This window comes from Chrysoperla carnea, chromosome 1 (genome assembly GCF_905475395.1).
Source record: "Chrysoperla carnea chromosome 1, inChrCarn1.1, whole genome shotgun sequence".
NCBI lineage: Eukaryota > Metazoa > Arthropoda > Insecta > Neuroptera > Chrysopidae > Chrysoperla > Chrysoperla carnea.
In genome coordinates this window covers 51,065,127-51,089,241 of record NC_058337.1, presented here as the reverse complement: position 1 = coordinate 51,089,241, position 24,115 = coordinate 51,065,127, and the positions used below count along the sequence as shown (strand labels likewise).

Genomic DNA, 24,115 nt, shown 5'->3' with positions numbered 1-24,115 from the left:
ATAAAATTTATATTTTAATGGTTAAAAATCGTTGTAATTTAAAATCCATACTAAAAACATTCCCTTAATTTTAAAAAGTATTAAAATTGTTAATAAAAAGCAATATAATTATTAATTTTTATAGTATTTCTACCATAATTGTACTTAGTCTGTTAATAAGATAGATATAAGTAAGTTTGTAGCCCTTAAGAAATCCGTCCAATATATTGTATATAAAAATAAAGTATATTCGTTTATTGAAAATACTTATTGTTATACACTTTAAGTAATTAAATATTAAGATAAAATATATTTTATTATTTCGAAAATATTTCGAACAATTGTTACTTATTAATTTTAAATTATTGATTTCCAATTTTATATAGAATGTATATAATGCAATAAAATATAGCAATAAACATTTATTGATACTCATTATTGATTTTTTCATTATATTTTAATATTATTATCTAGTTATAGATAAATAACATTATTTAGAACGTGGGGTAATTGGCACCATCTAAGGAATATTGATAATAAAACTCATAATTTCTATAAATTAAATTTGCATTTGGCATGAACGTAAGTTGTACTTATCTGGTTACCAGGAAATTATAGAAACATCTTTAGCTTAAGTAACATTTGGCGAAAATTAAAAAAATTCTGATTTGTGTCTTTCGCTCCAATTACCCGTACGTTCGGGAAATAGGAGCCAATAAATGTCCTATTAGTCGAATATTTGGTGCCAAAATGGTCTCGTTTGTCCAACCATTATGGGAGCAGGTGTAGACTTTGAAAATTCACTACTGGAATTGTCAACAGAGTGAGAACCACGTCTCAAAGTAGATTGACAAGGATAATAAATGCCGAGGCATGGTCATAATACGCATGTATTAATATACAAAATAATATCCTGGCGCGTATTTAAAATAAGATTATACTACTTTTAAATAAAGTTAAAACAGTATAATTTGTACAAATTACCATTTTACCATTAAAAAAAATTTTTATCTTAAAATTAACGCAAAATTATCTAACAATGTTACTCGTGAAGCACAAATATAAAAATAAACACATCATTGAAGCAGCTGATTCCGGCCATACGATCATGCGCATTGAATACTAGGCCTCCAAAATGGTGTTTTCTCTGTCAGCTGTTTGAATATTGTATTTTCATCTTTGTTAATCTACTCTGTGACGACAAAATATACATACTTAGTATACGCTGGGCTTATCTATTTAAAATATATGATCTAAGGGTGTAGATAGTTCCCGGCGGTCCATCTTTTTCAAGCTGAGGCGAGTGGCGTTGACTTGGAAAAATAAATGAAAGTGGGATGAACATGGATCACTCATGGCACATATTACCATCATATTTTTTTCCTATTTCCCACGAAACTACAAATTATTATAGGTACGAAGAATAAAAAATCCTGCGATGGGGTAACCTTCCGCTTAACCTTCAATCGAACAAATAAAATTTCAAAATTACATCTCGTAAACTATCAAAATTTCAACAGTCATACCTTAAAAGAGATTGATTTAGAAATGTAATTAACGTAAATACTATATTAAACGTATGTATTTTAATGCTGACCTGGGACGTTATTCTTTTGTAATTTTTATAACAGTGCAGCAAAAAACAAACAATCATCTCGTACAACTGAATGAGGGCAACTATGTCATTGTGCGCTTTGGGCTAGCTCTACCAAACATAAACAAAGATACTCGAACTTCATTTACATAATTACGGGCATTAGGGAAGTCCATTTTGGACTCGCTCCCATTACCCGCAGGCTCTCATTACCCCATGTTCCAAATACGGTAAAGCAATTCATATTATTCATATTTATTCATAAATTAATTGTTATTGGCAAAGGCGCTTCTAGAAATTGACGTATGGTTTAGTTATGCTTAGTCTAATAACTTTTTTATCTAAGAAATTTTTGTAATTGGGGCGTTCTCTTTCACGCAGCTCCGATACTTTTTTATCACGTGCGTACAAGCTTCAATTTGATGTATTATTTTATTGATATCCGTTGCTTTTGAAATGCAATAATAGATGTTCGTTATCCGATTACTTGAAAATTACAAATTTCTGCAATTTTCAAGCTTTCGCACAACCGACAATTTATTTTTATTAAGCCTTAGACAAAGCCAGAAGAGGCTTCAGAAATTTCACCCGTCTAAGCAGTCTTTTTTTAGGTCTTTACTTTCAAAATCGTATTGGCTGTTCAAGGGGCAGTTCAATAATGACGTAGATAGATACATTCATAAAAAAAGGACTTTTCTAAATCTTCAGAATACATCGTTAGTTGCATACTTGTTCTATTTCGAACTTCTTCAGTGTTCAAACTGATCAATTGCTTAAAAAGAAAATTTACTGTAAAAATTGCAGAACAATTCTCCTTGCAGTACAAGGTTAGAAAATAGTGGTGAAATATTCATTAACAAAAAAAATCGGAGGCAGTCATGAGGACTGCCGACAGAAGTAAAAACTTGAAGTTTGAAAAAGTGCTTCAAGTCTATGATAAGATTGCATTAGGTTACAAGAAACTTGATTTATTTTAAAACATTAACTATTTCAGAAATAAATGGACGAAATTATTATAGAGAAATTTGATGGATGCTTGGAATGGTTTTGGTTTTTTGGAAAAATTTAAATAATACAAAAGGAAGTTTAAATTAAACTACGATTTAATTTTTTCAACTTTATCATTATCCGTTGTTGTAGATTCATGCTTTGTAGAATTAATTGTAACTTTTTTCATAGCCAACGAACCATCATCAGATTTTTTTGTAAGTATACAACTGCGAATAATTGGGCTGAATAATGATTTTTCCATTTTATGTATATCATTAAAGCCAGTTAAAAAGCTTATAAATAAACCAGTTGAAATTGTAAACAACATTCCTATTACTACGTAATACAAGTATGATACGCGATACAAGAAGAAGGGTGGATTTCTGAAAGATTTGATAAATAAAATTAGATAAATTTAAAAAAAAGGAAGCAACCATGAATCTCACAAACTTACAATTGCTCTATTATGGGGGAGGTTGTATTAAATTGCATATATAAATTCTCAATACATCCATCAATTGATACTGGTTTGGGAATGTTACGTATCGAGCCCATGGCCATAGCAGCTTGTGTGCCTATAGAAATCCATGCTGTTAAACATAGACCAAAAACACCACCAATAAATGCACCCTAAAAAACAATAAATTCGTCGCATTAAAAAATAAAAAAGAGTAAGATTAGGTTGGTATACGATTTTATGAGATTATTTTATACATATCTTCGAAATCTGTAGATAGCTACCAAATAAAAAACTTACTGTAGAATTTGCCCAAGGGAAAAACATTCCTAATATAAATATTCCAAGTAATGGTCCAGCTGTAATCGAGCTCATACTTTTTGCTGCTTGTGTTAAAGTACCCATTTTTTCGACCACAAATACTAAACCAACACATATTGTACCAAATATTACAACAATTATTTTCATAATAGTACTAGCTGTCTTTTCAGTAACATTTTTACTTAAATTCGGCTTAATCATATCTTCAAATATGACTCCTGCCACAGAATTCATACCCGTGGACATTGTACTAAAATGAAGAACAAAACAAAACAAATTAATAGCAAGAAATGAGTAGTAAGAAAATGTTGGTTGTGGAACAGTAACCTTGACCTAGAAATGTATAAAAATTAACTGCTTTAAATCAGTTTGAATAATCCTATATCGAAGGTAAGTACTATAACCTTAAGGACGTTCCTTGGTTAGTGACAAAATTATTCGAGACTTCCGTTTCAAATTTTCAGAGTGGATTCTGTTAGAACTTGGGAAAATTAGACAAAAATTAAGCTTTTAACTAATGAATATTAGTTTTCCAAATTAATATTAAGAAAATTAACCTTGCTACATAATGAACCATACATTTAAAAACTCCAATAAGGATTTACATGCTACAAACGCAAACTTTAACAGCAACAATTTAGCACCGTAAAAGGAGTATTAAAAATTTATCTGCTTATAAAGGGCATTAATGAGAATGCATATCCAAGATATTTATAGATGATCCTATAAGAAAACGTGATTTTTTTGTCTTTCCGAGGAACGTCCTTAATATGAACCCCCTTCACGTATTATGTGAGCACTTTTTATACCCTGTGTATATGTTTGTAACGCCTAAAAATATTGATGCTACAAACAATCTTTTAGTATAGGTCTTCATAAAATCGCCTAATTAATCCATTTCCGGTTGTATTTCCGTCTGTCCGTGGACACAATAACTCAAAAACGAAATGAGATATCAAGCTGAAATTTTTATAGTGTGTTCAAGACCTAAAAAATGAGGATAAGTTCGTAAATGAGCAACATATCTTAATTGGAATCTTGTAAACCGTTAGAGATAGAAGACAAGTTTAAATATAAAAAATATTCCCTATAAAATAATAAACAATTTTTGTTTGAAATACTTTTTCGTAAAAGTCGCTGTTTATCCCTGAGGACGCAAATTAAGACAAAACTTTCGTGTCCATTTTCTCCAAAACTATAAAAGATAGAGAGTTGAAAATTTGCAAGTAGCTTCAACTAGTGGTCTTGTGACACTATCTCGAAAAAAGAAAAAAAATTCCTTTCGAAAACCAAATAAATGTGTTGGTTATTTAGGATATTTCAACAATTAACTCAGTCAATTGTTTATTTTCACTTCTTAAAACGAATATTAGGTAAATCTTATTAAATTATGGTATTATTGGCATTATAATACAAAATTATTAACTAAACAAACCTAAGAGCTGCACTAAAAACACCGCTTAAAAATAGACCAGGTAATCCAGGTATCCATTCAGCAATATTCATCACAAAGTATGGTAATAATTGATCTGGCTTTTTAATTTGTTTTGTAGTAATTGGATCGCAGTCATAAAATAATGCATAAATCACTAAGCCCGTATAGCATGACATAGACACAATTGCAATAATACCAAATGCTAATATCAATGCTGTTTTATTGGCCATTTTTAATGTGGGCATTGATAAGCATCGTTGAACCATTGCTTGATTTACCGAACAATATGATAGCCAACTTACAAAACTCCCAATACAAACAGTCCAAAATGTATGCCGAACAGTAGGATCCAAATCAAAACTGAAAATTAAAATCAATCATTGTAAGAAGGCTCACTCACTATCAAACATTTCATCTGTTTTTCAAGCGCGTTAACAAACAATTTGTGTGATGTTTATGCCGTTTATCAAACCTATTGGACAAACAATTTGTTTGTCAATTGGTAGAAAATACTATAAATATTTGATGAAATTGTTTATCAAACGCGTTTCCCTTTAAAATTTTATTTACTTAAAGAATTCAAGACGGTCAGATTGCTGATTCCGTTCAATAACTGTTCCAAAACCACCAACTTTAATCGTTCCTAAAACCATAACCACAAGACTCGCACCGTACATTACCAGTACTTGTATTGTATCCGTCCAAACAACAGCTTTCATTCCACCCTATACCGAAAAAAAAGATTAAATATTTTAATATACTCATTCAAACTTTACTAGCTAGAGAAATGGAAATATCTATAAGCGAAAATTTTGTTGCCAAAAGTTTTTTATGTTTTATTGTATGTATTTTAAAAAAATAAAAAAATAAAAGATAAGGTAAATGTACCATATTACGGGATGTTTAGGCATAATCCACTTTGAAGCCGATTATTGAAATAAATATAAATATTTTCACTATAAAAATTGATTTGTTGTATAAAATGATTTATTGAGAATTAGTTTTGATCATTTTTTCATCCCAAAGTCTTTAATTTATAGTATTAAACGTTAATTTTCTGGACTTCGAGTTTGTCTCTAATTCCGTGATAAAATTTTGCTTTGAACCTGATTCCGGGAATGAAAGTACATAATTCCGGGATACACACTTAACATAGGTAAATTAAAAAATTGTTTTGTTTAATGTAAATAATATTATTGAGTATTATCATATAAAATTTGATTGAAAAATAAAAATTTTTAATTTTTAATTAATTTTTAAAAAATCATAACATATTGCGAAATAGTAATGACAATAAATAACTGGTATTGTAAATATTATCGTTATTAAATTAATGAAGTTAATAGAATTGTTATTTTCTCAAATTCTTTTAATAATAATAAAAGTTATTTTACCATTAATAATCATCAAAAATTAATTTAAATAACAAAATAAAATCAAGTTTCAATTTTCTCCTTTATAATGTGATACTCCCGGAATTGTATACATAAGTAAAAACTCTGCTCATTATTCCGGGAGTTGAAAACACATTATACTTATCATAAAAAGCAAGTATTTAAGCATAAATTATGCCAAATTAAAAAAAAAAAAACATATCCCGTAATTACCTCACAAAAATCTACGGTATCTACTGCTTCAATCAGTAAAAAATATTTTAATAATTATAACACCAATTTTAAATGAGAGTTAAAAATAATTACTTCTTATTTTCCCTAATTACGGTAGACTCCCGTAATATGGTTCACTATCACTGATTTAAGAACATAATTCCGGGATTCATAATTTAAAGAAAATAATTAATTAAAATAATTTGAAAAAGCTTTAAAACGATTTATTTATTCATTCTAATCAATATTTTTACATATTCAAAAATGATAAACTTACCAGTAAACTAAAAAAAGCTTAACAATCTGACACTGTCATCTTACGTTCAAAGACAACATATTATTTATAAAACCAGATGTTAACCGATCGATCACTTTTTCGATTGATATGAGTATTTAAGAGTGATTTGATTTGTTCAAAAGTTGATTTTTTTTGTTCATATTTTAGTGCTACAGGCTCTGTTATTTTTTAAAATTAAAAATTTATTTAGTGTTTCTTATTTTTTGATTAAAAGAAAAAACTCCCGGAATAACGAACTAACCCGTAATAATGTACATTTACCTTATACTTAAATCTGAACAATCAATAATCAGTTCAGATGAAAATTTCTTCAACAACTGGTTTTTAGAAAAAATAATCAAAGAAAACTTTTTCTATTCGAAGAGATACCTACACTTAACAGAAAACTTAAGTTTGACCTTTAATTGAAAATGAAAATCGACGAATGTTCGATGTTCATAATACTAATATAAATAGAGAGAAATTTTAAACTAGAAAGTTATTCTTTCAAATATAAACAAACATTATTGTGCAGAAAAAAATTTCTCGTTAACTTTATAAACTCGGTTGAAATCGAAACCTGAAATCTATCTATAGTCTATACTTAATACTTATATGAAAGTGTGATTGATGGCCTCAATTTTTAGTAATAGTTAGAGATCGAGAGAAAAATTATAAATAACAAAATTTGCCTCTATAGAAAACCAACAACTTTCGTCGAAAAAAATTTATTTGAAAATCCACTGAACTTTGTAGAAGCCCAAAGGAAAAGCAAGACTTGCAAAAACTTGTTTCCAACCAAAATTGTTTGGTATTTTATAAGGAATAACTTTATAATTTAAATGTTTTTTCAATTTTGAATTGATTTTTAAAATACCTTACAGGTTAAGGTTAAATATAAGGCTTTGTGAGTTGTGAGATGCCCCTTACGTGTAGAACCACTGTTACTTGCCATTTTTTTCATAAAACCCTTCGTTAAAGAAATTTTCAGCTAGATTGTTTAAAATAGGAAACTTAGTACATCCAGCAGAGATAAGTGTATAGAAAACAAATACATATAATCTTAATAAGAGCCTCACTACAAAGAATTTGTTTAACGAATTCAATTATACGTTATAGTTTTCCAAGTTTGTGTTGAATTAAACATGAAAATTATCAATGAAAAATTTCGTAAATAATTGACAACAGTATATTTTGTACAATAAAAGATGGAAATTACTTTTATAATATCTTTTAAGAAGAATTATTATTAATTTATTTTAAGAAGAATTAATTATTCTCATCAGGGGAATATCAATTTTTTAAACGAAAACTTATACTTTTTATAGAAACTTCGTTTTCTTTACCTAAAATATGATAGTTTTGATTGAAACATTCTGACCCTTGCTTGACTTGCAATTTCTTTCAAATTTTTTAATCATATTTTCTGCGTGAGATATAAATCCGTTTTATGGCTCTTAGTATGATATTTTTTGGGCTTTGAGGATGTAATATATTTGGGAGGACACATACGTTTTATCTTTTATCTTCTATTCATACTAGCCCGAAGAAAAATGAACAAAACTGTATCTTACCAAGGTTGTATAAAATATACAAATTATACAGGTAATTGGTGTAATTAAGTGTAAATTAAATCCAGTCACTGAAAAGAAAAATGAACATAAATGATAAATTAAATATAAATAGCTAAAACGAGTAAGATTTTCGATAAAAATATTGGTGAAAATCCTATTCTTCTAGCTAACATGTGTACAACAGAAAAACGTTAATTTGGGGGATGTTTTTTTTCGATATTCCGAAGGGCTGAGATGTGGTTTATGAAATTTTTCAAAGTATTCGGTTATTTTAACTTTATCTTTCTAGCATGTATAGAACAGAAAAAAGTAATTTTTGGTAGTATCAATTTTCCGCGGGGGTAGCAATGACAAAGTTGAAGTTTTTCGTTCGCGTCGAATGCAAAAAAACTAGATCTTTCTAGTATATCTACAAGTGTCTTAGAATTTGTATATTCAAAAGTGCGTGATGAATCAGTTAGCATCACTTTGGGAATTTGCAACAGTCTGGTTAACATTTAAACTCGACTGTATGATTTGGCTTTCTGATTTTTTAATTCCTTAAATACCTAACTTTAGAATATAAAAATTTCAAAATGCCTCAAAAACATTTTTTAATAACGAAATTTTCCTTCAAAAAAGTTAAGGTCTGGTAGGGTGCCGCTACTCTTCAGTCAGACTTCGACTATCTTATCTAGGAGTACTTCAACGACAATTAAAAAATGACAACGACAATTAAATAATTTCCGTGGTGCCTCAAGTATATACTCCAAATCATGCAACGATTTATGTAACGGCCGGCGACAAAAGTTTTTGTTAGTATAGTCCGGGAGCGGACTGCAAAATCACTTGACCCATCGGTAACCGGCCCAAACTTTGTAATAAAGCGGCAATCAAACCCATAAGAACAATGGGCTATGGTAACCCTACCAATTTTTAATGCCATATTGTGATACCAACTTTACCCATAAGATTACCGGATAATTTTCACAAGAAGTTATAGCTTTCAATCTACCTTTCCAAGAAATAATAGGTTGCCAGGATAACTTTGTGGATAAAGTATTCCATACTTTTCTTCTGACCTGACAAACTATTATTTCTTGAAAAGGGTAAATAGCGAAAAATTAACCGGTTACCTTACGGGTAAAGTTGGTATCCCAATATGGCATTACAAATTTCCTTCCTCCTCACCCGGTCTGGTCGGGTTGCCATAGCCCATTGTTTTGTCGGGTTTGATTGCCGCTATATAACTAAGTTTGAGCCGGTTACCGATGGGTCAAGTGATTTTGCAGCCCGCTCTCGGACCAGTAGAAAAGCAGCCATGAATAAAATAGTTTTTTTTTTTTTGTTCTTAATAAATAGGTGTATGAATAAAAACTGAAAATGAATTTTTTTGGGAGCTGAGTTCTGAAAATGAGTTTTGCTTTGTTACTAAATTAAACTTCTTATAAGAATAACAAAAAATCACATATTCATTGTCACTTTACTACTAACTTAAAAATTTCCAAGGGCTATATAATTATCATGCTGTTATTTCAAAAATCCTTGACACCTTATTATACAAAGAAATTAGGTAATCATTTTTGTGTAACATTTAACTTGATCATTTCAATGACTAAATTATTCCTAATTAATAATTAGGCTCTTATATTTACTTAAAGTCATGTAATGAATACATCCGCCTTTATGAACGCGCTCGTTTTATATTATATTCAGTGTAATATGAGACGAAATAATCAACTAAATCAAATGCATGAACATATAATAAATATATAATTCAAAACAAATAAACCTTTATTAAACCATATTATTTTTGTTTGTACAAAATTTTGTATTCGTTGTGTGCGTAGTCATGGTAGGGACAGTAAAAACGATGCTAACGCTTCCAGTGAAAAATTTTGGCGATAAAGGACCCTGTTATGACTAATTTGCAATTCTTTACATGTTAATGTTATAGAAAATGTCAAATTAAAATTATTGAAAAACACTAATTAATTAAACTTAATGCACTAAAAATTGTGAAAATAAGAAATCAAATTGCACAAATATTATTTTTCAAATGTAAATTATCATAATTATTTATTTAAATTTGTGAGACAATAATATTAAATTTTCAATGTAAGTCTTAAATGCAATCTATACAATTATATATGCATCCATACAATTCTATAAATAAAGTAGTGTATCGTTACCATGGAAATGCCTTCAATAAAACTCACGCACGGTGCGAATAGGTACAACATTAATATACATCATACACAATAAACATCAAGAGTCTTTGTCTCCTTGACTATTAATAATATTTTTAATTTAAACTGGGGGTTTTTGTGCGTTATAATATAAATTTAAAATATCAAATTAAAGGGCTGCAACCACTGACACTACCCTTAAATTAGGGTGGTTTATAAACCATATCCAGGATTATTGCGTTGGCTTAAATTGAATTTGATTTAAAAAATTATGCTTAGAAAGTTTTGTGGGTCGAATTTAATGTTTAAAATCTTCGAAATTCGAGCCTAGGATTTCCAACTCCTCGTAATCCCACAAAAATAGGCTGTTATATTATTTTTAACAACATTTTGGCCTTAAAAACCTTGCCGAATAATATAATCCACTTACAGATGGTGAAACTAAAGTTAGCAATATACCTTAATCATTTTCGATGATATGTGCTTACCGAAATTGAGAATATCCCCAAAGACATATCTGACAATTGACTTGATAGTGATTAATGTATGAAAAACGAGTCTCTAATCTAGTCGTGAATATTAGTGAACATTAATGAATACAAAATTGAATGAATGCTCGAAGGTACTCACCTTGACTAAAGGCTAAAGCTGGTACATATATAACAATTGGAATATATAATAATATTTTTACAACAAAAATTATTGAACCAAATAATCGTACTCTCGAATTAAATCTTAATTTCAAATACTAAAACAATTGTTTAAATTTTTGAAATGAATTTCTTCTTCCCATGGATATTACTGCTTATCATATATTATTTCCAATTAAAACCGTTAAGATTATTCGATCTCTAACAATGAATAAAAATAAATATTTTTAAATATATTACATTTAAAAAATTAAGTAAAAAGTGAAGATAACAACTAATTTAGCTAATTGCTTAAATACCCTTATATGCTTTTTAAAGGAGCTTTTTTGTATTTAAACTATTCTTCCTAATGGTTTAAAAGTTGGGTCTCATGAACCGATGCTCCAAATGTGTGATTCACGAACTGAAAATTACCTTTTAGGTCCAGGACATGCTATAAACGCTTCAGTTCGCTGTCTTAATTTCACTTTGAGTTCCATATTGGCAAACAGATAATTATGGACAGACGGGCATGGATTAAATAGATGATTTTATGAACACTCATTCCAAAATTTTGTTTCTTCCATTAATAGTTTAACAATAAGCGTTATAATCCTTAACCTATATATGCCTATATAAAAATACCTCTTAAGGTACAAACTTTTATGGCAGTAAAAACTCTTTTTTAATATCAGAATATGTTGGAAGCATAGGGAAAATGAAAATAGTTTTCAAGTTTAACGATGCTCCCACAATACTTTTTATTGGAGATAGATACAGTCAAAACCATTTCAGCCATTTGAAAATATTTACTGATAAAATTATTTATGCCAGTATAAGTAGATATATGGAAAAAACACGGGAAATATATCTAATTTCTTTTAACAATCGAAAATTTTATTTAGTGTTTTCTAATCGAATAATCTTTAATTAAATATTAAATTCGTTCTAAAGATTAAGAAATTTTTTATTATAGTTAATTTTTAAAAATGAGGACATCTTTAAATTTAATTAAAAAAATTTTTTTTGATTTCATATTCATAATTTTTAGAACGTCTAAAGTAATACATATATACGTATCTATTCTAATTGAATTTAATTTCTTTAAAAACAAATTTTAAATCTCAAATTATAATTAAAATAAAATACCTCGTATGTGGACGTAATTTGTAATTCATAAAATACTGGTAAAAAAAAGTATGACATAGTAAGTGTTGAAAAAATTTCTGGTAGAATTTGTATCCATAATTGTGTACCATAAACGTACATTTCAGCTGGTACACCCAATATTGTAATTCCGGAAATATAACTAAAAGTGATTTTTTACAAAACAAATCCACTATAAAATATTTAAAACCGAAAAAATTACCTGGCTATTAATGACATTGAAACTGGAAAAATTCCCATTGTTTTACCACCCATTAAATACTCTTTTGTTGTATTTTGTTTAGTTTTTGCAAAAAATGCGAAATACACTCCAATTAATGCTGATATGAATAACATAATAGCGAAAATTATATAATCAAAAAATGTAAAATATTTGGATAAATTTGAATCCATTGTTTTATAAATAAAACTATAAAACTTGGTACAAAATATAATAAATTGTGTGTTTGTTTATTTCGTGTTACATTTAGTGTCTATTTTAACAAATGGATTTAAATTATTGCGATCGCGAACATGAAAATCTTGTCTGATTAATTGATTAATAGCTTTTTATTTCATTAATTTCAAAGTCTTTTATTATATCACTTAAGGGTAATAGAAGTTGCCACTATTATTTAACATTTGTTCCTACGTTATGTCTAGGTATAGCCACACGTGTGACAAACATCAAACAAATATTTACTTTTAGACCATAAGTACCACACTAAACCCTCGTAAATGGGATTTTACGAGCCACGAATTTTGTTGTTGCTGAGGTCGATTTCGCTGTTTCTTCCACCTACTATGCTCCCTGCCAATCAGTGCCAGACCCAGAGGGGCGAGCCGGGCAACCTACCGGAGCGGCAAATTCTTAAGATATTATATACAGTAATCTCGATAATCATAACTCAATAAGACCAGGGCTATTCTGAAAACTGGGATTGTATGGAAAAATTCATTTTAATTTTTAAATAAAATAAAATACTGAAAAGCACCATTGGAATCTATGTTTTTAAGCCAGACTGTACATATAGTACATATACCCAGGGTATCTTTTTATACCATGTATATGAAATATACCAAGGTATACAAAGTTTAGTCCCAAGCTTGTAACGCTTAAAAATATTGATACTAAGAACAAAATTTTGGTATAGGTGTTCATAAAATCACCTAATTAGACCATTTTCGGTTGTCTGTTTGTCTGTCTGTTGTCTGTCTGCCCGTCTGTCATCACGATTCCTCAAAACCGAAAAGAGATATCAAGCTGAAATTTTTATTGCGTGCTGAGGACGTAAAAAGTGAGATCGAGTTAGTAAATGAGCAACATAGGCCAATTGGATCTTGTGTCCGTAGGAACCATCTTGTAAACCGTAAACCATTATCTTGTTTACCCGTGAGAGCGAAAATTATGCGCAAATTGTATAGTATGTATTGCATGGGAATATCAGTTATATATGTGTGACATGTATGTATGTGTAATGTGACAGAGTAAGCAACACGTACTGTTTATACATGGTATTTCAACAAGTAGCTCATTGAATTGTTTGTTTTCACTTGTTTTAAGTTTACATATGCTTGAAATGCTTCAAACAAAAAATGTTGGGTGTGTAGGCGCACATCTTACGCAGACATTAAACGTGACCTAGGTATTTCAAGGTCACTCTACTCCAAAACTGGTAAGCAATAGATGAACACTTTAAATTAGAAAGTTTTAATTGATTAAAAAAGTAAAATTTTTTGTTCGAAACATTTTTCCGCAAACCGTATAGTACAGTTTCCACAAAAACGGACAAACAAATTTTCCCAAAATTTTTTTTCGTTCAAAATTGTTATTTTGTATAGTTGGTTTTGCAAAATCTAGACACTCTTCGAAAAAAATTTCCAATAAATCCAAAAAAGTGGTTTGTTTTCCTATAAAGTCATTTTGTTCAAGTTGAATGAACAAACGCACAAAAAGCTAGATATTTGCTACCAATTACTGTCTAAACTATTCGGTTTACAAAAAGATGTTTCCCTATTTATAAAGAACAACTTTCTAATTTATAGCGTTCATCTGTTTGCCAGTTATGAATCAAATTGATGTTTTAATTGAAGCTGAAAACTTAGATCGAGTTCGATGTCGGTATAAGATATTTCCCTTTGAATCTAATATCTCGATTAAATTTATTTATCAAGTTTCAAGCATATGTCAACTTAAAAAAGCATTCTGTACCTATATGGGTTTTGTGTAAAGGACGGCAAATATTAATTTTTGCCCGGATCGGCTAAATAGCTAGATCGTGCCCTGCTTCCAATACCTTAGTCTCCAGATATATTACAATTAACAGAGTTAATTTTTTTAATGTCCAGTATATAAATAGATCAGTAAACTGTGCCATTCATTATTCATATCGTCACTCTAACTCTAAAAGTTCGTCAAAATTCCAAGTTCACTTTTAACTGACTCTATTTATGACTTTTTCGTTCTCCGTGAGGTTTTCGTAATCAATTATGAGATATAATAGATCTCTTAGTGACCTAAGATGCTATTTGGGTGTTCGAGGAGCAAAAACAGCCATAAATAGAATCAATAAAAAAAAATTTTCCAGTTTGGACGTACGACCTTTTTAAAATTACAGTGACGATATAGTGATACGTCCAACTGCTGTCTTTATTTATTGCAATTATATCATCGACATTGTTTCTGGTTGCCACTGCATTACATTTTTTAATAGATTAATTTTATTGAATCATCAATGAAACAAGAAGAGAAAACAATTGGTAAATCAATTATTTAAATAGCTTATAATTCCTATCAATTATTTAAAGACATTCCGTTACCTTTAGTGTACGAGTGTTCGAATTCCGAAACAATGCAATGAATAAATCTATTTATGTTAATAGTAATACTGTTTACTAATAGTGATTGTTGTATAACTTTCATTACATCACTGATTATTATAATAATCAATGTTGAATAATCAGTGTTGTAATGGAGGATACACGATAAATAATTTTCTTATGCGAAAACCGAAGGATTTTAATAGAACGCGAAAAAAGACTTAAACTAGATTTCAGCAGGATTTGAATAAATAGATAAAGATTAAAAAACCATAGTAATTTACAACAAAACTGTTCAAATGTATGAATGAACTTAGTCTTAGTTGTTATAGTCCACCCATTTTATGGTATCAGAGGCTTGCAATGGCCTACAGCAATAACGCTATGGCGTAGGGTCGGCAACCGAGACATTCAACCAAAGAAATATTTCTTATTCTCCCCAGCGTAATAGCTTTATAAGATCAGACGTTCTAAGATCAGACGTTCGGTATTCGAAATTTTTGTATAAATTTCTGGCTAGCGCGTCACGGAACAGTACATCTTATAAGTGATGCGGTGTTCGTAGCATACATGCCAATTTTTTTCACTAGAAATGATATTTTAGGTAGCATAGTTATCAGTTCTGTAATCGTAAAATTAGCAAAAGATGTATGGTATTCCGATCGTAAAAATAAGCGTTTATATCTACGCTATCTATCAGGAACGAGTTAGCATGGGGTGTACGCTAATTTGCCCCATTGAACCATAACGTACACTTATGCCGTATACTGGCCGTCTTGGTGGGAAAATCACTGATCACACCAAGCAGTCAATGTGCCAGCCATAGGCAGGCTAAAATCATAAAAAACAACAGTGGTCTATGGCAAGACCATTGACGAATTTAGCCTTCGTAAATTTACCAGCAACTCTTTTGGCATACACGGAATCTTCTATTAATATTTTTATAATTTAACAATCCTCCTCAAACTCATAATTGAGGTTGAGTTGACTCAGGGCCGGATTTAAACTTCTGCCGCCCTTGGGCACTGAAAAAAATGCCGCCCCATGATTGAAATATCACAAAAAAGTTATGTAGTTTTGATATCTTTTTTTTTTAAATTATTCAATTTTTAAGAAAATCATTGATTAATTAAAATTTATTTTTTTTAAATGCATAAATAGCTCAAAAGCTTTCTTAATTTTTCCAAATTTAAATTTTATGATTCCAGCATGCTGCAGCAAGTTAAAAAATCAAATATTACCATTTCAAATCTTCCAAAAAAAAAAAAAAAAAAAATTAATTAAACTATTTCGAAGATAAATTTTCATTTAAGGTGTCAAAATTATGATTTACAATATTTCGATTTGACAAATATTGTATGAGTCGAATTTCTTAAATTATCTATTAAATGATGTGATGACAAAAACAAAATTTTTTTCCACTTTCTAAATTTTGCCGCCCTGGGCACTAGCCCCGACTGCCCCTAGTGTAAATCCACCGTTGATGTTGACTTAACAAAACTTAAGCCTGAACGGGTTGGCATTATTTTGGAAACTAGCGTTAAAAGAGTGGTGTTTTCGTATTTGTATAATATTTGATAATTTCAATCCCTCTAATAAGGTAAATCTCAAAAAGATCCACGAATAGAAAGAAATGAAAAGTTCATAATAAAACATTAATTATAAAAATAATAGAAACTTCAACAAAATTTGTATTAAAATCTCAAAAAATTTGGTGCAAACATATAAATATGAACACAAAATAAATTTATCTCGACATTCAAAGGGAATTTAAATTATGTGCGCAAATACAAATAAGTACATAAACAAAACTAGAGAGGTCACTAGCTCTCACATCTTTCTCGTAGGCACAGACTAACTAAATATAGACTGCTAACGTGTACCGAAATATTTTAAAAATTGCTTTTTCTTTATAACTAGCAGAAAATAAACGCGATATTGCAACGCATAGCAACAATAAACTAATACTAATAAATTTACATTTAAGATCGGCTAAAATATTAAAATATCAAACCTGGCAATATTCTCGATTGAAAATGATGTTGAGCAATTTATACCAAAAAAAATTTTTAATTGCGAATTTTGCCTCTGCGAAAACAAGAATAGTAAATTTTGTATGAAAAAATTTAAACTATGATCGATAGAACGTACATGATATCCTGTTTTTTTTCTTTTTTTAAATTATATTATTACAATTCATAAAAATGGTGAGAGATTTTATTTTTTAGACTGACTGAGTATTTAGGAACACTACACTAACATATACACCAAATATACAACCAAATTTAATTGTAAGGCTGTAATTAATACCAAATACGACCTTTTGATATATAATGTAAATACAACTAATTTAATTGTACATAGCCGTAGGGTTTTTATTTATGTTAATAATTTAATTTAACTTAAATTCAAACAGCGTTGCTTGTTGAAATAAAAGTTAATTTTTGAAAAAGTTGATAATTACTATTTATTTAACATGAAATAAAATGTTGTTTGTAGTGTCCGACCGAAGCTCGATTTTTGAAGCCGAGCCGAAGCCGAAGGTTTAAAAACATGATTTTAAAACTTTAATATTAAAGTTGATCTCTAGAAGTTGATTTAGAGGTTATGATCTTGAGAAGTTGATTTAGAGGTTATGATCTTGAGAAGTTGATCTGGAAGTCAATCTAAAGATGATTAAAAAAATTACCTTGAAATTTATTAATAACATTTAGAACAATTCGTTCAATTCCGACGTTTGCTAAGAACCTTCGGCCAAAGCTTCGGCTTCGGCCTGAATTCAGGCCGAAGCCGAATGTTTGACCGAAGGTGGTTTTTTTGGCCGAAGGTGGCTGAAGCCGAAGCCGAAGCTTCGGTCGGACACTAGTTGTTTGAGAACGTAGCAAGCTATATTTACGTCAAAGTTAATTGCTTACAAATCGTTAGTTATTTTGCGATTACTTTTGTTTTTTTTTATTCATCTATTATTTATTTTTGATATATTGGGATAAAAGCGGCTTGCTGACTTAATACTCAGTACCATTGAAGCTGTAAATAAAATCCTTAAGTCAACTCAACACTCACAGGCCAGTATGTGCTTACTATCGCTGGAGTAGAGCTTTTACGTTTACCGAAAACGACAGATACTAGCATTGGCGAAATTATGCATTACTTATTAGTCTATTTTAAATGTAGGTCTGTAGAAATGACACAAATAAGGTTGATTTATATAAATAGTCTCTGTTTATATGAATTAGTAAAACCCGATAAGTAAAGGCCTCTCCTTTATTATATCAAATTATTTTAATATAATTATACTTATAATTTCTTTTTAAATTATTCAAATAATCTGTCAGTGTGTGTTAAAAAATTTGATATTGGAAAATTATTGTAATAAGTTTTTAATAAAGTAGAATTTAAATAATTTTAATGTCAAAAACGGGATTGTATTAGTATAAGTTGAACCGACTGAAAAATTATGAGTACCCAACAAAGTCCGGCGAATAATCAACCGGCTGTTGATAGAGAAAAAGTTTATCAATGGATTAAAGAGTTGGCCAATCCTGATACACGAGAAAATGCTTTACTTGAATTGAGGTTCGTAAAATCTGTACAAGAATCAAAAGATAATTTATGGAAGTTTTCCAAACATTTGTTTCATTACAATGCTTAGAATGAATCTCTTTAATCGTCCTTTTGAACATTGTTAATTTATTGAAACCGTATTGTTTTAGTAAAAAACGTGAAGTTGTCCCAGATCTTGCACCAATGTTATGGCATAGTTTTGGTACCACGGCAGCTCTTTTGCAGGAAATATTGAATATTTATCCAGCTATAAATCCACCAACACTCACAGCACATCAATCAAATCGGTAAAATTATTTACAAATTATCTGCTTTAATGATAAATTTTGATAATGTATTCTGTTAAAACTTAAAAGTTGAAGGTTTGAGTGTCTATGGGAGTACATGAGGAAAACAAAACATAAAGAATATATTAGTTCGGAAAATAAATGAGAAATCGAAAAAAAAATATTAAGGATCAACATATATTGAAATAGAATGTTATGACATAAAAACCCAACCCAGCTCATAAACTATTTGGGCTCTAATTTCAGTGTGTTAATCTGTGTAGAGTCAAAAAATAACAGATTAATATGCCTTGTCCAATATTTTATTACTAATTATAATTTTTGGCCTACCACCGAGCTAGACGGTCGAATTTTATAGCATTTGGGTCGGTTTTTTGATAAAAATTGGACGGTTCAAACTTACGAATTACATTTAGTATGTATATTGATTTTTATAACTTAGCTTATAATTTCTGAAAAATATAATAATTTTTTTAGAGACGGCTTAATTTCCTATATCAGATTATTTCATATTGATTTTAAAAATTAATGGGTGAATGGCAATTTTTTTAATTTTTTGTTATTGCCTAGCCTATTTTAAGAAAAATCGTAGGCAGACCTCATTTTTAGACCAAAAAACCAGTTTGAAGAGTAGAGACAAATGAAGGATAAAATTTCAGATATTCTTAGAATATATTCGGCTATTCCTTGTTAACTTTAAAATATTTCGGTGAATGTAAAATTTAATATCTCTTAATAGTGAAATGCTTAAGTCGGATTGATTTAACATGCCAAATTCACATAAGTAAGAGGAGATAAAGTAATACTTGAAAATAGAAAGTTTTTTCTTACAAAAAGTTTAAAAAAATTTTATTTAAAATTTTTTGTTTGTTTTGGTAAATTAAAAAATTTATTATGAAAATCTATTTACTCGTATTATATTTTATTCCTGTGAGAACAAATATGTATATAAACAGAATCTTTAAATATTATAAAGCTTGGCTCTATAATGAAACATACAATTTTTCGAAAACTTACTAAATTATGCACAAATCAAGTGCAAAAACCTGTATAGGTAAAATTTTGCATTCTATTTGTGTGTGTTGGTTTTACCAGGAACCAACTTTTGATTTCTCTTATATTATGTAGACAGTCTCCCTTTTTTCATTTCTCTATTTTTTCTAGCTGAGTTTTTGAACAGGTCTCATTATTAAAATTTGTTCTAGAAATAACAGTGCTATAATTTAGTAGTTTATTTTAAATTTGTTTTAGTGTATGTAATGCACTCGCATTATTACAATGCGTTGCATCACATCCGGATACCCGATCTGCGTTTTTGGTAGCCCACGTTCCATTATTTTTGTATCCCTTTTTACATACAGTTAGTAAAACCCGACCATTTGAGTATTTAAGATTAACATCCTTAGGTGTAATTGGAGCTCTTGTAAAGGTAAATAATCTCGTAATTTATTAATCTTTAAGTGATCATTTTATGATAGTAATTTAATTTTATATGCAGACAGATGAACAAGAAGTTATTACATTTTTGTTAACAACAGAAATTATACCACTGTGCTTACGGATAATGGAAACGGGAAGTGAATTAAGTAAAACGGTAGCAACGTTTATATTACAAAAAATATTGTTGGATGAAAGTGGTTTATCGTATATTTGTCAGACTTACGATCGTTTTAGTCATGTAGCAATGATATTGGTAAGTTTTAAAGAGCCGAAAATTAAATCTTCCGTTTACTTATTCTATCTATTTTTAGGGAAAAATGGTTTTGCAACTGGCTAAAGATCCATCAGCGCGACTATTAAAACATGTAGTTCGATGTTACTTAAGACTGTCAGATAATCCAAGGTACTTATATTTAGTAAAACTAAAACACTTGAGAGCAGAAAAATCTATTCGGAAATATTTATGCACTTTGAAATAATAGATTTAATTAATATCCTGTAGCGTAATATCATACCTGAGAAATATCTATGCCGGACCCTTTCGGGATTGCAAAGGCATCGATGTATTGATGTTTCTTGTTCTTGTATTACCGAATTACTCTCCCAATTTTCTCTTGAAGGTATGTGTACATTAGTCACTTTACTCAAGGTTATTTTTAACGATCATACAATTCATTGGTCGGATCAAAAATCTTGGGTCTTGAAAGCTTTTCATTTTTTCTATTTCCGTTAATATCCTTGATTCGTATTTGGCTCTTTACTACAAATTCGTTTTCCTGAAATGGATTATAATAGAGAGGTCAGTTTTTTCGAGCTCGAGACATGTGTCTCTGCCTTTGGCAGACTGTTCAATTGTTGCCAATGATAAATGATCCCTTAACTTAGATTCAGGTGTTCTAAGGCGTTAAATTACATACATTATAACACAAAACTAAGGAATTATTTGGAAATTAAAATTTAATTTCGTTTTCTTAAGTAATAATTATTCATCAAAAATTTAGCAATTCAAGTTTGTTTAAAATTTTAGTCGATTTATTTGCTCTCCAGTTTAAGTTTACAAATTTAGAAAGTAGTAACAATTTGAATCTTATGTTAAATAGGGCTCGTGAAGCATTACGACAATGCTTACCCGATCAATTACGAGATGGCACGTTTAGTGCTTGTTTACAAGAAGATAAATCAACAAAACATTGGTTAACACAATTGATCAAAAATTTAGAAACACATCCATCAGTGGATCAATCAGTTGGTATGTCACCACTCACGCCACAAGAAACAATTCGAGTAAATATTAATTAAGTATATTAGAAATCTATATAAAATAATTTTAAACAAAATAAAAAATCAATCTCGATGAATATAATGTATTTATTTTTGTTTATTAATTCGAAATAAAAAAAATCATTTATAAATTTTGGTTAAAATATACTTAATAAATGCCCTTAGTGTATCAAATCAATAAGTTTAGACAGTAAATAGATCCGTTAAAAAACACTAAAAAAGTGTTTACGAACTACATGAAAAATACCCGATTTTTATATATATTTTTCTATTTATAATATTTATTTCTATTTATAATATAAATAGGTTAATGCTCTAGCTAAATATCGAAGCTGGGGGATTTGAAAGAGAGGTGTGAAATGGGAAACTTTTATTTTTAACACCCAAACCAAAAAGAGAGTTTGACTGTTATGTCTGTGTGTCTGTGAGCTCCTAAACGGATGAACCGTTTATAATTATTTTTTTTGAAATGTAATTTAATGCAAAATTAAAAGTTCATAAATTAAAATATTTTATGAATATAAATTTTAAATTATTGACATTCGCAGTTTTAAATTTTGTTGTCAATGGTAGCAGATACAAATAATACCATTTTCTAGTCTCGTCATGGGCAAAATTAAAATGAAGGTATGGTTTAACTAAAATGTTGATTGATTATAATAGTGTGTGAGCTCATAGTGTATGAGTAAAATTTCAAACATCCCAATTTCTAGACAAGTTTATGTATTGTAAATATGTATTTCTATGTAATCATTAGTATGAACTAGCGGTGAGTACAAATCTACCTAACGAATAATTGATAACTACTGATGAAAACTACGTTATAGTCAAAATACTTATTTTTAAGTACAAAAATTGATCTAGAAAAAAATGAAGTTTTATTATTAATAAGTTATATACTCTTGAAATTATACAAAAATATATAATCGTAAAGACTAATATGGAGTATACAAGACGAATCGAAAAATATCGGAGAGGATGCTGCAAAGAAAAGGATAGTTGAGACAAAAATCAAGGGAAGAACAGTTCGTAGAAATTCGCTCTAAATAATACAAGAAGAAGAGGTTTTTCTTAAAAAGCAAGTCGCATAATTACAAGAATTCAATATGAGTAGTATAACGTAGAAAAATTTAATACTGCAGCTAAGGGAGGCATCCAAATTGCGCTAGGAATTTAAAGCATTTCGATGAGTATATTTAACTTTGAAAAAGCACAAAGAATTTGTCACTCGAGCAATCGAATGTACATCAAGCGCCTTAAACAGTTGTTTATTAAGGATTGTAACGCGTTCAGAAGTCTAAGTTCTTATAATTCATGTTTTATATGGGCAATGAATTGAGTTGAAAATTAACATTCTAGGTTATGGCTACCACTTAAAGAAGAAACATTACAACAATGACTTTGTCGTAGTAGTATAATGCAGAGTAGTGTTTCGCCACATTCATATCAGCTTTCGGATTCTCAACTTGGTTATCTTCTTGTGGCCAAAATCATAGTCATCTTTCGTTTGCACAAACATTCCATGTTTAACATAATATTCATAAGCGATGAAGATAAGTAAAAAAATCGAATTTAATGTCAATCATTTTATTATTTGTCAAGTCATTTAGCACGCAGTCATATACCTGAACTAAAATCAACCTACAGATGGTAACCTTGAAACAATCAAAGTTAGTTATCAAAGCATATAATGAAATAATTAAATTATTTAATTGGTTCGCACTTCCCACAGCGTGATTACGACTACGTTCATTTGTTTTTAATCAAATTGAAGTTTTTGTAATTAATAAATTAAAATTATAACTTTTTTATCGGGCTACCAATCAAAATATACCCCTAAGCTTATTTAATTAAAAGTATGTTGGCTAATTTTTTTAAAAATTATTTTGTTAGTATTATCTTTAATAAAAAATTTTATTTCTGAATTAAGACCGCAATAACGTATTTTAATAAATTACAAATCAAATTAAAGCTATTTTTTGAATACACAGTAAAATATGGTATAAATGCTGATCATATAAGAGTTATAGATCATGGAGGTTATAAAGGAGAACGATCGCAATAGAAAATATTGTCCCCAAAATATGGACAAAATAAGTGAGGCGCTGGGATCGCTAAGTTGTCTCATTAAATGCGGGCTGTTGTGCGCTAATATACTACTTACCGACAACGCGGCTGGTGGCTGAAAAATGAACTATAAATTCTACAAATTTTCAGGGGCAGGTGCGCTAATGCTTTAGTACATAGCGATCGTTCTCCTTCTTTATCACCTCCATGGTTATAGATGGTACATTTTTTAATTGGATTAAAAACATAAAGATGTATGATATCAAGATGATATCTTTTTATATTTTGAGCATTGGATCATGGCGTTTTTATTCAAAAATTATTTCATGTAAATGAAATACTCTAATACTATAGACTTTTTCGATATATAAACGTTTGAAAAAATAAAATAAAACAATTGTAAACAAGTGAAAAATTGTTGAAGAACCCTGTTTAGATAATGTTGAATTTGAGTGTTCTTGCATTATTTTTAATAAATT

The 24,115-nt window shown here is 29.2% G+C and overlaps 2 protein-coding genes across 2 annotated transcripts; one reads left to right on the top strand and one right to left on the bottom strand.

Annotated features, from left to right (window-relative positions):
• Nucleotides 1–2,669: 2,669 nt before the first annotated feature.
• LOC123305609 (sodium-coupled monocarboxylate transporter 2-like) lies at nt 2,670–12,576 on the bottom strand. Its single transcript, XM_044887383.1, has 9 exons — nt 12,401–12,576; nt 12,181–12,340; nt 11,033–11,150; nt 8,235–8,302; nt 5,347–5,501; nt 4,777–5,136; nt 3,321–3,591; nt 3,018–3,193; nt 2,670–2,946 (listed from the first exon to the last, which is right to left on the bottom strand). The coding sequence occupies exons 1-9, from the start codon at nt 12,532–12,534 to the stop codon at nt 2,670–2,672; spliced, it is 1,719 nt and encodes a 572-aa protein (XP_044743318.1). The 5' UTR covers nt 12,535–12,576.
• A 5,763-nt stretch (nt 12,577–18,339) lies between these two features.
• On the top strand, nt 18,340–21,621 carry LOC123304961 (CCR4-NOT transcription complex subunit 9). The gene is made up of 6 exons (XM_044886530.1): nt 18,340–18,573; nt 18,711–18,848; nt 20,100–20,277; nt 20,347–20,541; nt 20,600–20,691; nt 21,389–21,621. The coding sequence occupies exons 1-6, from the start codon at nt 18,455–18,457 to the stop codon at nt 21,585–21,587; spliced, it is 921 nt and encodes a 306-aa protein (XP_044742465.1). The 5' UTR covers nt 18,340–18,454; the 3' UTR covers nt 21,588–21,621.
• Nucleotides 21,622–24,115: the final 2,494 nt, after the last annotated feature.

Excerpts from the sequence above, each read along its gene's own strand:
- LOC123305609 (XM_044887383.1), bottom strand. The coding sequence starts at position 12,534 with ATGTTATTCATATCAGCATTAATTGGAGTGTATTTCGCATTTTTTGCA. Across the intron at positions 11,151-12,180 it reads AAATTACGTCCACATACGAG|TATTTGAAATTAAGATTTAA; the intron begins GTATTTTATTTT and ends CAATTGTTTTAG. Across the intron at positions 5,137-5,346 it reads GACCGTCTTGAATTCTTTAA|TTTTGATTTGGATCCTACTG; the intron begins GTAAATAAAATT and ends TTTAATTTTCAG.
- LOC123304961 (XM_044886530.1), top strand. The coding sequence starts at position 18,455 with ATGAGTACCCAACAAAGTCCGGCGAATAATCAACCGGCTGTTGATAGA. Across the intron at positions 18,574-18,710 it reads AATGCTTTACTTGAATTGAG|TAAAAAACGTGAAGTTGTCC; the intron begins GTTCGTAAAATC and ends GTATTGTTTTAG. Across the intron at positions 20,542-20,599 it reads GTCATGTAGCAATGATATTG|GGAAAAATGGTTTTGCAACT; the intron begins GTAAGTTTTAAA and ends ATCTATTTTTAG.